This window comes from Mytilus californianus, unplaced genomic scaffold, assembly GCF_021869535.1.
Source record: "Mytilus californianus isolate M0D057914Y unplaced genomic scaffold, xbMytCali1.0.p SCAF_9, whole genome shotgun sequence".
Taxonomy (NCBI): domain Eukaryota; kingdom Metazoa; phylum Mollusca; class Bivalvia; order Mytilida; family Mytilidae; genus Mytilus; species Mytilus californianus.
The window spans coordinates 6,277,062-6,289,076 of NW_026262745.1; the positions used below are offsets into that span (position 1 = coordinate 6,277,062).

At 32.1% G+C, this 12,015-nt stretch overlaps 2 protein-coding genes across 7 annotated transcripts in view; one reads left to right on the plus strand and one right to left on the minus strand.

Moving 5' to 3' along the window:
• LOC127715706 (uncharacterized) overlaps positions 1-12,015 on the minus strand; it is a 235,243-nt gene that overhangs the window by 54,292 nt on the left and 168,936 nt on the right. The gene's annotated exons all lie outside the window — the stretch shown is intronic.
• Positions 2,509-3,601, plus strand: LOC127715713 (uncharacterized). The gene has a single exon (XM_052221876.1). The coding sequence runs from the start codon at positions 2,668-2,670 to the stop codon at positions 3,427-3,429; it is 762 nt and encodes a 253-aa protein (XP_052077836.1). The 5' UTR covers positions 2,509-2,667; the 3' UTR covers positions 3,430-3,601.

Here is a 12,015-nt window from a genome sequence, read left to right on the forward strand (position 1 = left end):
GTGAACTGTTAGTTTCTACTACTAGTTTCTGTGAACTGGTACTGAAATAATTTGCAAAATACTTAGTAAAATCTCACCTTATGCGGTATACTCGTATAAAAAGGATAAATATTTTGATTGATTATTTGATAGATTGCTTGTTGGTTAATGTCACTTTCATCACTATTATGCGTAGAAAATAATCTGAAATCCACATATAGTGATAGGGCTTATCTTTTGTTTTTGATAATATCAAAGATTCCATTGAAATATGGAAAGGATTATAATCAAATTAACTTTTATTGAAAGACTTCTTACGTTTTCGTGCTTTTTAGCACTCATTACTCGAATTTTAAAACCTGATTTAATAGCTATCTGAACCTGCCACTTGTATTACAGTTGTATAAATGCAAGCCTTGGATATATATATATCATATAGGCTTTATTTGATATGTATTCAACCATTTAAGACAATTGATGATATTGTGTTTTAAGTATTTAAATTCTTACACTGGGTATTGTGTCAACGATGATAAACATTAACACATCTTCTTATATCTATAAACGTCCATACACATCCACGCGCTATTTTAATTTCTTCATGTTGTGGTTGTGTTGATGTTTTTTAATTTTTGTTTAGTGTTTTGTGAACCTGTTTACATTTGATGATTGTTACGTTAGGCACTTATATTTTCAACTAAAGGTCATTGATTGTCCGCCTATAAATAAGAGGCGAAAAATACCACAGGAATCGTCTTTATATTATCTTCTTGCTAATGATAATACATGATGAGAACCGTACTAACTGTTGTGAAAGTACTAAAAATGACGAATTGAATTGAAATTCGTTTGTACATGTTCCTAGATGCTGTGCGGGGGCAAAAATAGATCGAGCATACAAAATGTTTAATAAAAATAATGCAACGATTCCTGTTGGTATCTGTATGCCAGACATTCGAAAAGTCTACATAAAACTCAGTGGTGCCCGATCTAAACAGTTTGACATCATGATCATTCAGCTGCAGATCTATCAAATCTAAAAGTTTTTAAATGTGTGCCAGGCTGTAAAGTGATAAGCTAGACGAGCGTTTATGCTACATCGACTCACCTCAATCGCACTCGAATTAGTTGACAGCCAAATCAAATTGAAACGTTATAAAATTAAAATATTCCAAAAGCTGCATCAAGCAGTGTTCAGGCGGTCTATACCTTTAGGTATTTTAACATTTCATAAACAGTAATTTTATAAAAAATGAACTTATCAATGATATATCCTTGGACAGTGGTGTAACATTAAGTTTACTTGTTGAAAAGGATTTGGCGTAACAAGCAATAGTCGGTACATAATAAGTTTGTTCATATCATTTTAACAAAGTTAAAGTAACATACGGTGTTGTATAACATTATTTCTGCATTCTAGTCAGAGGTTATTTGGAAAGCCAACTGTACTTTTTATAAATGTATAACACGGGATATCTTGAAAGAAAAGAAAAAAAAAACCCAAGTTACTGTTTGGTTGTCAAATATCGATTTCTGTGGTAATTGAAGTACACAGTCTACCTTGTTATCAACCCAATATCCAAAAAGCATGGTTTACCCTATTTGTACAGTGTAATACCTAAGTTCTTAACTTCATTTTCCGAAAGTTGTACATGTTTTAATTAATACTTAAGTTGGAAATGCCATGTAGGTATCACATTTTTTTTTTCAAAATCACTGAACATAATAACAGTACAAAGATATTTTAAAATCAATGATATAGCCGATTTTTGTCATTCCATATTGATAAGGACTGTTAGTAGTTTGTACATTTTATAAGTATGTTTACCAAACCCCAAAGTATTGGTCATAAATCATCGGCCAAAGAACTTAGATTACTTTGTTTACATATATAAATATAGAAAAGTGTGTTGTGTTGAACAAAGGAGTATTGTCACATTGTCCTAGAATGGGTACTCAAATCACAATTTGTAATATCACATCTTGAATATGCATATGGCTTATACGAGGGTGTTAATTTAATCTATCACATAGCTGAGCGGGTGACAATTTTTTTGAATGTTACCCTCTCGTGCAGAGCCTCAACTGGTTTCTTCAATTGGTAACCAGATTTTATAACTGTCACATGTGCGCTTGAAAGTAACGAAGATAAGCAAATACCTGTAAGATCCTAAATGACACCGATTTTAAACAAAAACAACAGGCGACATGTTTGCTGAAGTTTCAGAGGATGATAAATCTGATTTACTGGAGTTAAAAGACTCAAAGTCAACAAAAAGATGCATAGCACACAGTTAAAAGAGTTTCCGTGGTTTCCTCGGCGAAGACAATGAATTTGAAACATTTGCTAAACCAAAATTGAGTGAAAAATTGAGACTGTTTTTTGCTTCGTTACGAAAAACTGACGGGAATCACTTGAAAAAGTCTACCCTCACTAATTATAGGTACGGATTGTCAAAATATTTGAAAGAACATTGTTCCATAGATATTACAAAGGATGTTCAATTCACCGGTTCACATGATGTGTTCAAGGCAGTCGTCGTTAACTTAAAGAAAAAAGGGTATGCCTCTCCTGACCACAAACCCCCTATTTCTAATGAGGACCTACAGAAGCTGTATAACACTAATAGTATTGCAATCAACACAATCACACCTTATGGTTTACAGAAAAAGGTATGGTTTGACATAATGTTCTATATATGCAGGAGAGGCCAAGAAAACTTGAGATCTATGACAAAAAAAACATTTGCTATTAAAACAGATTCTAGTGGAAGAGAGTATGTGTATCAACAAATAGATGAATATGATGAAAATCATCGTGATGAAGCTACCCCTGATGATACCATCGGTGAAGCAAGGATGTACGCAAGAGTAGGTGATCCTCTGTGTCCAGTATTATCATTTAAATTGTATCTCGAAAAATTTCACCCGACTCTCAATGATTTATGGCAGCGCACAAAGGATTCCTTTGATATAAGTGACACAACATGGTATTGTAAAGCTCCTATAGGGAAAAACAGTTTAGCAGTAATGATGCCTGAAATTTCCGAGAAGGCTAAACTTTCTAGAAGGTACACGAATCACTCTATACGTGCAACATCCATTACTGCAATGGATGAAGCAGGCATAGAAGCTAGACACATGATGAGAGCCAGTGGACATCGGAGTGAAGCCTCTATCCGTAGTTATTCTAAGAGACTAAGCAAAAACAAGCAACGTGAGATGTCTGACAGTTTAAATAATATGCTTCAAAGTGACAATATTAATCATGAACTTCAGTCTGAAGGTGATCACAATATAACTGAGACTACACCTGATGCACAGCCATTACTTGGGCTCAGTGCAGCTGAAATAGAAGCTTTATTTTCATACGAAAACACATTGGAAGAAATTCCTGTCATGCCTATGGATGGATATTACGGTTGCGCCGCAAAATGTTTGTGTTCCTGATAACCAAAACAAGGAAAAGTTACCTCATCCAGCTGTTTCTTCAAATTTTCAGCTGTCCATGAACAATGTCCAGCCATAGTGGAACACTCACACAATGAATTTATGTCCGAATATTACTAACAGTGTGGTCAATTTCAACATTCACAAATGATTTTCAAAATTGAATTGTTTCACCAACTAAACACTAACTGTTAAATTTTATTCTTTGTTGAATTTTATTCTGACAGACAGACAAATTTAATTCTATGTTGAATTGTTTCATATATAGTTATATACAAAATGTATGTGACCTTTGTTTTTTCTCTTGTTAAAGAATTGATGAAAAATATTTCTGTTTTCTTGTTGTATTTTCACCATTTCATATGAAATATGTATCAAATTTGAAAAAACATGTCGGGTAGATGTGAACATGAGACAATATCTTTATTTCCGTTATCTTATAATACAGAAATGCCAATGAAAGTTAGTAATTATCAAAGTATATCATGATATAATTCATATAAAGTTGCAATATTTTTCCAACTAAAAAAAACAGAACATTCAGTATAATAAATTAAATAACACATAGCTGAGAGGGTGATAGACAGATTGTTACCCCTTGAAAAACATTGTCAACCTCGGCTTCACCTCAGTTGACAATGTTTTCTCGGGGGAACAATCTGCTCTATCACCCTCTCAGCTATGTGTTATTTATATATTGTTGTCTGCAGTCCGTTTTCACGAGTTGACAGCTTCAAAAGTATGATATTTGATAGTCCTTAGCCAAATTGCCTGTTTGTTTTTTGCAAGGTGTATTTCCTTCTCACAAACATTGGTCACAACCTTCGACCAAAATACAATTGCTACAAAACGATACTGATCCTAACAAAAATGTATGGTGGTCTTTGTGTGCGGCCAATGTCCTATGTGAAGCAAAAAATACTAAAATCTAAAATAATTGGTCAAAATTAAGATTTGTTCTACCTAATATATCACAACTATGACGTTATAATGACATCGACATCGTTTAATGCGTCCTTATTAGTTGAATATTTATTTACCACATATTTGTAAAAAAATATTTCATCAAAGGTTTATTTTATCTTCTTTTGAAGTAAATATTTTTTCTTCTTTTAAAGTAAAATTTCGTTGAATTTTAAAGTTGTAATATTGCAGTTTGAAAAAAATCCTGAGCAATATATTGAAAATAGGGATCTATAAAAGTTTTTAATCCAAACCAATGTATCAAATGGTTGATATTATTTAGGTCTTGACAATATGGTCAATATGTTGCCTTGTCATTTCATTACTTTTTGCCTTCTGTTTTAGCGTTTGTGTCAGATTATATTTGGTTTGTCTTGAATTTCTTAAAATGACAAAAAAAGAGCTTATCAAATAAACAGACAATGAACTTCTCCATATTAGATGTATTCAGCATGTCTAATAACTGCAACCCCGTTTGTAAAATGTGAACGCATAGTTTTTGATTGAGGTATCATTCCATAATATAATCCTACATTTCAATTTTTAAAGTCCAATGTTTTTAAGATACTCTTTCTTTTAACAGATTTTAACTTGCCTTCTCCAACTGGTAAAACATATCGTGTATTTCTGCAGACGATGGAAAAACGTAATGTCCTATCCCCAGTCTTCTAACTGCTCCATTCTGTTTCGTGTGTGTATTTTATTTTCGAAGACCAAGTGATATATACCTAGCCTTGTGGTTTTGTCTATGCAATTTGAATATTGTTGACTGTAAGATTCATCATGCATATATACATGTTCTGTAGGTATGTTCCAAGCTAACTCTGCAAGAGGTTTTGTTTGAGTTGAGGGGTATTTTATGATCACATTTAACTAATTTTATAAAAGAAAATGATGATGTTAAAATATACAGTTTTAGGAAATTATCTATGTTGACAGCAGCATGGTACGATAATAGGTTGTATGTTATATTTGTATAAACCTTCTCTCTCTTATTCAAAAGAGTTTCTTAAATAAGACATTACTAACTAGAATTAATTTAGGGTTTTGAAGGAAATAAGTTGAATTACTGTGTTTGAATTATTTCTTGCATATATCTTTATTTATATAAACTTTTCTTGATGAATAATATTTCAATACTTTTTCTTGATGAATAATATTTCAATACTTTTTCAAAACCTATTTATTATTACATATTTTTTTCTAGAGATTATTGATGTGTAACCTGGGCCAATTAACTCATAAATTGACTAAAGTCCTTCTGATTAAGTGACCCATTTTACATGTCATTGATCCGTCAAGAAACGTGTTTATTTTTCATAATTCTTAATCCAAACATTTACAATTATATATAAACAATCTGCCATTTACAATTAAATGCATACCTGACGTGTCATAACTCAGGAGTCAGTCACAAAATTAATGGTAGAATCAAAACTCTGATTATTGTAAGCAAGGGCGTTTGATAACTAAATCGTTTATGAATTGGTTAGACTTTTTTTGTAGCAACTCTGTAGATAGTCAAGGCTTACAAAGCTGATTGAAAGTTATTTTATTCAGATCTGTCCCAAAACTTTTAAAAAGAGCGGGTCCGAATTGTTACAATAGAATTGAAAACATTTTACAGTCACCACTGTTTACCTGCTCATGATGGACGGTATATGGTCCCAGTAATGGGAACGTTGAGCATTACTATAATTAATGTCTTTTGTATTGTACGTTCATAAATGTTTCATTGCTATTGCTACATATTTCTATAAATAATTAAACGAATCTTAGTTCAACCAATATAAAAATGTATCACAGTTGATATGCCAATTTCTGATGTAAATCGATGATTTATGTAAATATTAAAAATCAGGGATGATATTTTATTGTCTGTTTTGGTGTATTCATTACATTCCAGTATAGTTGTGCATTTTTAATGAACAAACATTTCTACGGTCTGTAAGTAGATATTTAAAACCATAACAGATATAAGTTCTTTCTTTTTCCTTGTGTTCTTGGTTTCTATCAGCAATCATAGTAACACTTCTTTAACAAGTTTCTACTTCATCCCTCTTTGTCAGTATTCATTACGTTATATTTGTTTGGATTATTATATCTTTAATAGCTTACTGAAATTAAGAGGAACACAAACATCCATCGACTTTTGACAATACTAATCCTTTATATGATACATTGAAATTTATTTTGATATGTTTATGATATGATTTTCAGTCGCTATAAAGTGTTGAACTACATATTTAGGCTTAAAGTGGATATGCTTTAAGTGCATTGCATACATAGTGGTGACGCTAATCTGTCGGAACAATCGGTGTTTTTTCTTTTGGAATTAATTCGATTGCTTTTGGGATTTTGATGTACGCTAACATGTATCTTTTTAATGTATTATGAAGTAAAATAACAAAAATTCAAAACGGAAAGTCAATGACAAAATGAAAGCAAAACTCAAACACATCAAACGAAGGGAAAACAACTATCATATTCCTGACTTGGTACAGGCATTTCCTGGCGAAAAGGAGACTTTAGCATCATCAAGTACAATAAAAGTATGAAAACATGGACTTTCCGTACGATAAGTTTGGGCAGCGGTACATCTTTCAAACCTTGTGGTTTTTTTTCCTTTTGCACTAATTAAAAATATTAAGTCGATAATATAAGTTAATAAAATATTCTCTGTCATATAAAAAAAAGGATCACTACAAAGTATGTATGACTAACAAATCAATGTTTTCATACATTGAAACACCATATTAAAGGAAGTTGAAGGTAAATCATGAAAAGCGTGTTGGATACATGAAATTTATAACGTGTTGTTTTCAGTTTAACAGCAGTGGGTCGAATACCTCTGTTAATCGAAACTATTATCAACTCTGTACTTAGTATTTTGGTCATGAAATGTCTTGTGAGAAACCGTTCTAAAATTGTCCGTTCATAAATTTTGAAATTATTATGAAACTAAGGTTTCAAAACCCTCAGGGAAAGTTGACCTTAAATTGATTTGATTATTTTCTTACCCTTTGTGTTCATTTAACTACTCAACTTGTTCGGTTCTAATACGTCATTGGCTTTCTATTATTCAATTTGAGGGTCACAGATGATAGCAAATCAAGAAAAGCTCTTCGGACGCATGAAATTTATAACTCGTTGTTTGCCATTTTTTGTCCTGACTTAATGTGATAACTAAATTCATATCACATCCTATATTTATATATGAAAGACTAGAATCATATTAGACTCGGATGTAACGTGTCCACATAAATGTAGGAATTATGTTAAGGCTAGGGCAACTTAATCTAATACAATAATCAACATGATAGCTAATAAATTATTATGAAATTGCATTTCTGATTTTTGCACCGTCTAATGGTGTTTATATATCCCAACTCGTTCGCTATGCTCGTGTCCGTAGTGACGTTTTGGATTTCAGTGAGCTAAATCTATGAATTACCCATTGAAACAACATTTGATACAAAAAACTAATAACCCTTTTAGATATTTGGATGGTATATTGGCTCTTAATAATGACTTCTTCAGTATGTACACTTACAAACCTGCTCGTGCATTTTTCATTGTTATTCAACGCAACAAAATTATCTAAGATACCTGGGACGATCTCATTTCACAAAGGATTTCAATTGTCTACTTATTGTACCTCGAACTTATTTACCCGGTGTAGGTCGTTAAGTTGAGGTTCAATTTACTAAAAGTTAATCGGGCATGACTAATTAGATACGCCCCCTTAAAATCAGGGGGTCCGAAATAGGATCGGGAAAACACCCAGCAAAATACCATTATTTACAATTTTAGAATTTTTTTGATTCAACGTGCTTTTGGTTGTTTTAATATCTCCGGTCAATAATCAAACGGTGTTTTAGTGGAAATACTAACCTGTCTCGAACCGGGAGATGTTGGCTGCAATAGGAATTAATTTACAAAAAAAGTTCATATATCTCATTTACTTATAGTGGCCGTTATTGATTGTAAATTCATGACGTTTTGCTTTTGACATTCGTCTACCGTGGAAGAAAAAGGGAAGGAGAGCTAATAGCTTAACTTACGACTTCGACCATGGTTCAACTGTATTATACTACGGCATACCTTTAACCTCAATCGAACGCTCTGCCTTATTGTAAAAAATGCCACTCTAAAATTGTAATCATTTGCTTCAGGTTGATCCACTCGTCGTGGATATGCATGACATATTTGCCACTGGACATTAATGGAGCAATTATTTTATCAGCTTCATTTAGTAATGTATACTCATTTGTCTTCAGTTGATAATTGTCTCTAACAGATTTCCTAATTTTATATATTTCAATTTTATTTACATTTGCATTTTTAAGCGAAAATCTTAGCATTTCTTCCATCATTTTTCTCTTTGCATTTAATCTTTTTTTTTAACATTAAAAAACGTTGTCGTAGTACACATCAGGGGTTACATTGTATCCTTTCCAGCAAAACTAATAGGAGAGGGGATTAGAACAGAAAAACAATCTTCATTGAGTGGCAATAACTCTTATATTGAAGCGTACAATGACGACTGTCTCATCTAGGTGACAACATTTGCTGTTTAAAGTTTATTTATATCTCAGACTGGTATAATAGTTGACATAAAGCAAAAATGGATAAAAAAATGTTGACATTAATTTATATAAGGATTCAACTTATTTTGAGCGTTTCATTTATTTATTTTTATTAAATATTGTCTTGCTAATCGGTTTTGTTAAATATTTTTCACCTACAATTGTCCTGGCAAAAGTGGCAAACAAATGTGTTAAAATCAAGTAATGCGAAATATTTGAAAAGATTTAGCCAATCTTTCTTGTTGTTTACACATTTCAATCATTCAACTCGTGCGTAGATCGTATTTCCCTCTAATGTTTTCAGATCGTATTTCCCTATAATGTTTTCAACGTATAAATAGAATGAAGTTCCCACTTCACCGGTCATCGGAAATACATTCCTATTTCGATCAGACAAAGCTGCGCATTTATATATCCGATAAGCCAAACGAACACACCCAAGGGTTTACTGTGGGACGGGAGAGGTCCAGAGATGTCAATATCTCTATACCCAAGTGAATCATTTTGTTTTGAATAAAAAGATATAAAGGAATACATTAATGCGACAGCAACCCAAAAGACACAAACAAATTAAAACATTAAGATTCAACATTCAGTTTTTATAGAAAGATGCGTATACAGAATAAAAAGCTCAAAACTAAATAATAGTTATTCGGAGTTAATTTAATAATATTTACCGTCAAATATTATATATCCCAATAGGCACATTTGATTTAATATTATTTACCGTCAAAGGTATCCCAACAATCACAAGAAGTGTTTGGTTGAAAAATTTCACCTGCCCAATTTTAATTTTGATCGGTGAAAATTTAAGAAGTTGTACTATAAACCAGTAGAAGAAAAACACTTCACTGTCTAATATAACGGTAAATTAATTATGATAATGGATGACGACTAACGGTAAATACAATGAATATTCAGGACGATAACATGTAAATATGATATGAGTATTAACCCCTCTTTTTACTAGACTGACACGCTGAGTCGTTTTTTTAAACGTGTAATTTTACAAGATATTAGTTCGCAGTAAGAAAAGTCACCCGACAAGGACACATTTCCGACTCTGAGCCGACCAGTCTGTGCTCTTACTCTATGATGCCATGTGTTTAACGTTGAAATAGCAAATACCAATTTTAACGTCTTTGCTTGGCCCGGTCGGGATTCGAACAAACGACCTCCCGCTCTCGAGGCGAACACCCTCACACGAGACCAACCAGGAGATCGGTAGTACAGAATATCATACCCAAAGAAATCAAGTACAATAAACAAAACAGTTTCACAGAATTCTCACAGTTACTAAAGCGAGCTAAAAGTATCTAACTTAAATTGGATGCGTGAAATGATATTTCAAACTACACGTAAACATCGATGATCGACTTCAGAGAAGATTTCATGGATCAACGCTCTCGGCACCAATTATTTGAGTGGTCCGAATGTGGCCAGCTGTTGCAAGTCTAAATGTTTGTCCTTATTCAATATACCTTCATTTTCCAGTGGCATTTTAAAGTTTCACGTCCAACCTCACTGTTGACCTATTGCACGACCTACCCATTGTATTTAAATCTATTTGTTATAGTGATGAACATGCATGAAATATTTGCCACTGGACGTAAAGCAAACACAAATCAATCAACTTCATGAATTGTTCCATGTACTTAGCACACAAAGACAAGATCTTGTAAAATGCTATAATGTACAATTTCCATTTAAATTTTTATGTTTTTGGGGTTTTTTTTTTTTCTTCTTCAATTTATTATATTACTGACTGCTTATAAAAAAGTTTTAAATACTTTTTTACTATATATATATATATATATATGCTTCTTATCTAATGTTTTAATACAAATAACATATGATTTTTTGTCAGGCAAGGATAAAACTAAAAAAGGTAAAAGTCTTTTTAGGTGTTTTTGCTTCATTTAGACAAGAAAAGGGAATAACGGACGACTAGAATAAGAGTTTGTTTTCATATAATACATTGAACTTGCGAAAATATCTCAACTCAACACGTTTTGATCTGACCAGTGAAACCTAGTTGATGCTAGATATGTGACAATTATGTTTTTTGATACACTTTTATTCATTGAAGTTTGCATGCATAGTTTTTATTTAAAAAAAGAAAGCAAGATCTATTAATTAATTGGACTGAACAGACAACACTAATTATTTTGCATTCGCATGTAACGTAGTGTTGGAAAATTAAAGAATCAAAAACAAAATGAAGATTTACCGGATGAATATTGTGAAGGGCCTTATACATATAGGTCTGTTCGATTAGAAGTTCTGAAATAAGCAGTTTAAAAAGTTAATTGTCGGAAAAATTTACTAACTGTTTTCTAAGATCTGGTCTTTACGAATCTATTTCATGATTACTGACAGATTAAAAACATCAAATATGTACAACAAGACGTTACTGTGCAGAATATTCATTGGTCAGTTATAAATGAGGTCTGTATAGGGTTTTGATTGCCTCATTTATTGAATAAGAAATCGTTATTTCGAAAAGTTGGATTCAAAAATATGAATTTACCCCTAAGTTTGTAAAACTATCATTTGGTGTTATTCTAATGCTAACAAATTTATAATAAATAAATAATTAAATGATGTACTGCCATTTAATCGGTCCATTTCCATTGCAATTTGGTAACTGTTAATTGTACATATCAGTCTGAGTACTGTTAACTATCAATTAAGTTGAACATCTTTAGACTCGTCCAATTCAGGGGAATTAGGTTTCTGCAAGTGCTTTTTGTGTACTTTTCTTATGTTTTTGACGATTTGTCAGTCAGTAAAAGTTCAATGATTAATGTAATATTGACATTAAAAGACCTCCTCACAAAAAGGGTTGATCAAATCCCCTCGCCCTATGGGCTAGGGGATCTGAACATCCCTTTTTGTTTGGAGGTCTTTTAATATCAATATTAACTTATCATTGAACTTTTACTATAACTAAAGAGTTGTATCCTTCTGACTTGACTTTAAATAAAGCTAATACTAACAATGAACACTGCCCTCTCCTGGATCTTGATATCTA

Coding starts and splice junctions, on each gene's coding strand:
- LOC127715713 (XM_052221876.1), top strand. CDS start 2,668: ATGTTCTATATATGCAGGAGAGGCCAAGAAAACTTGAGATCTATGACA.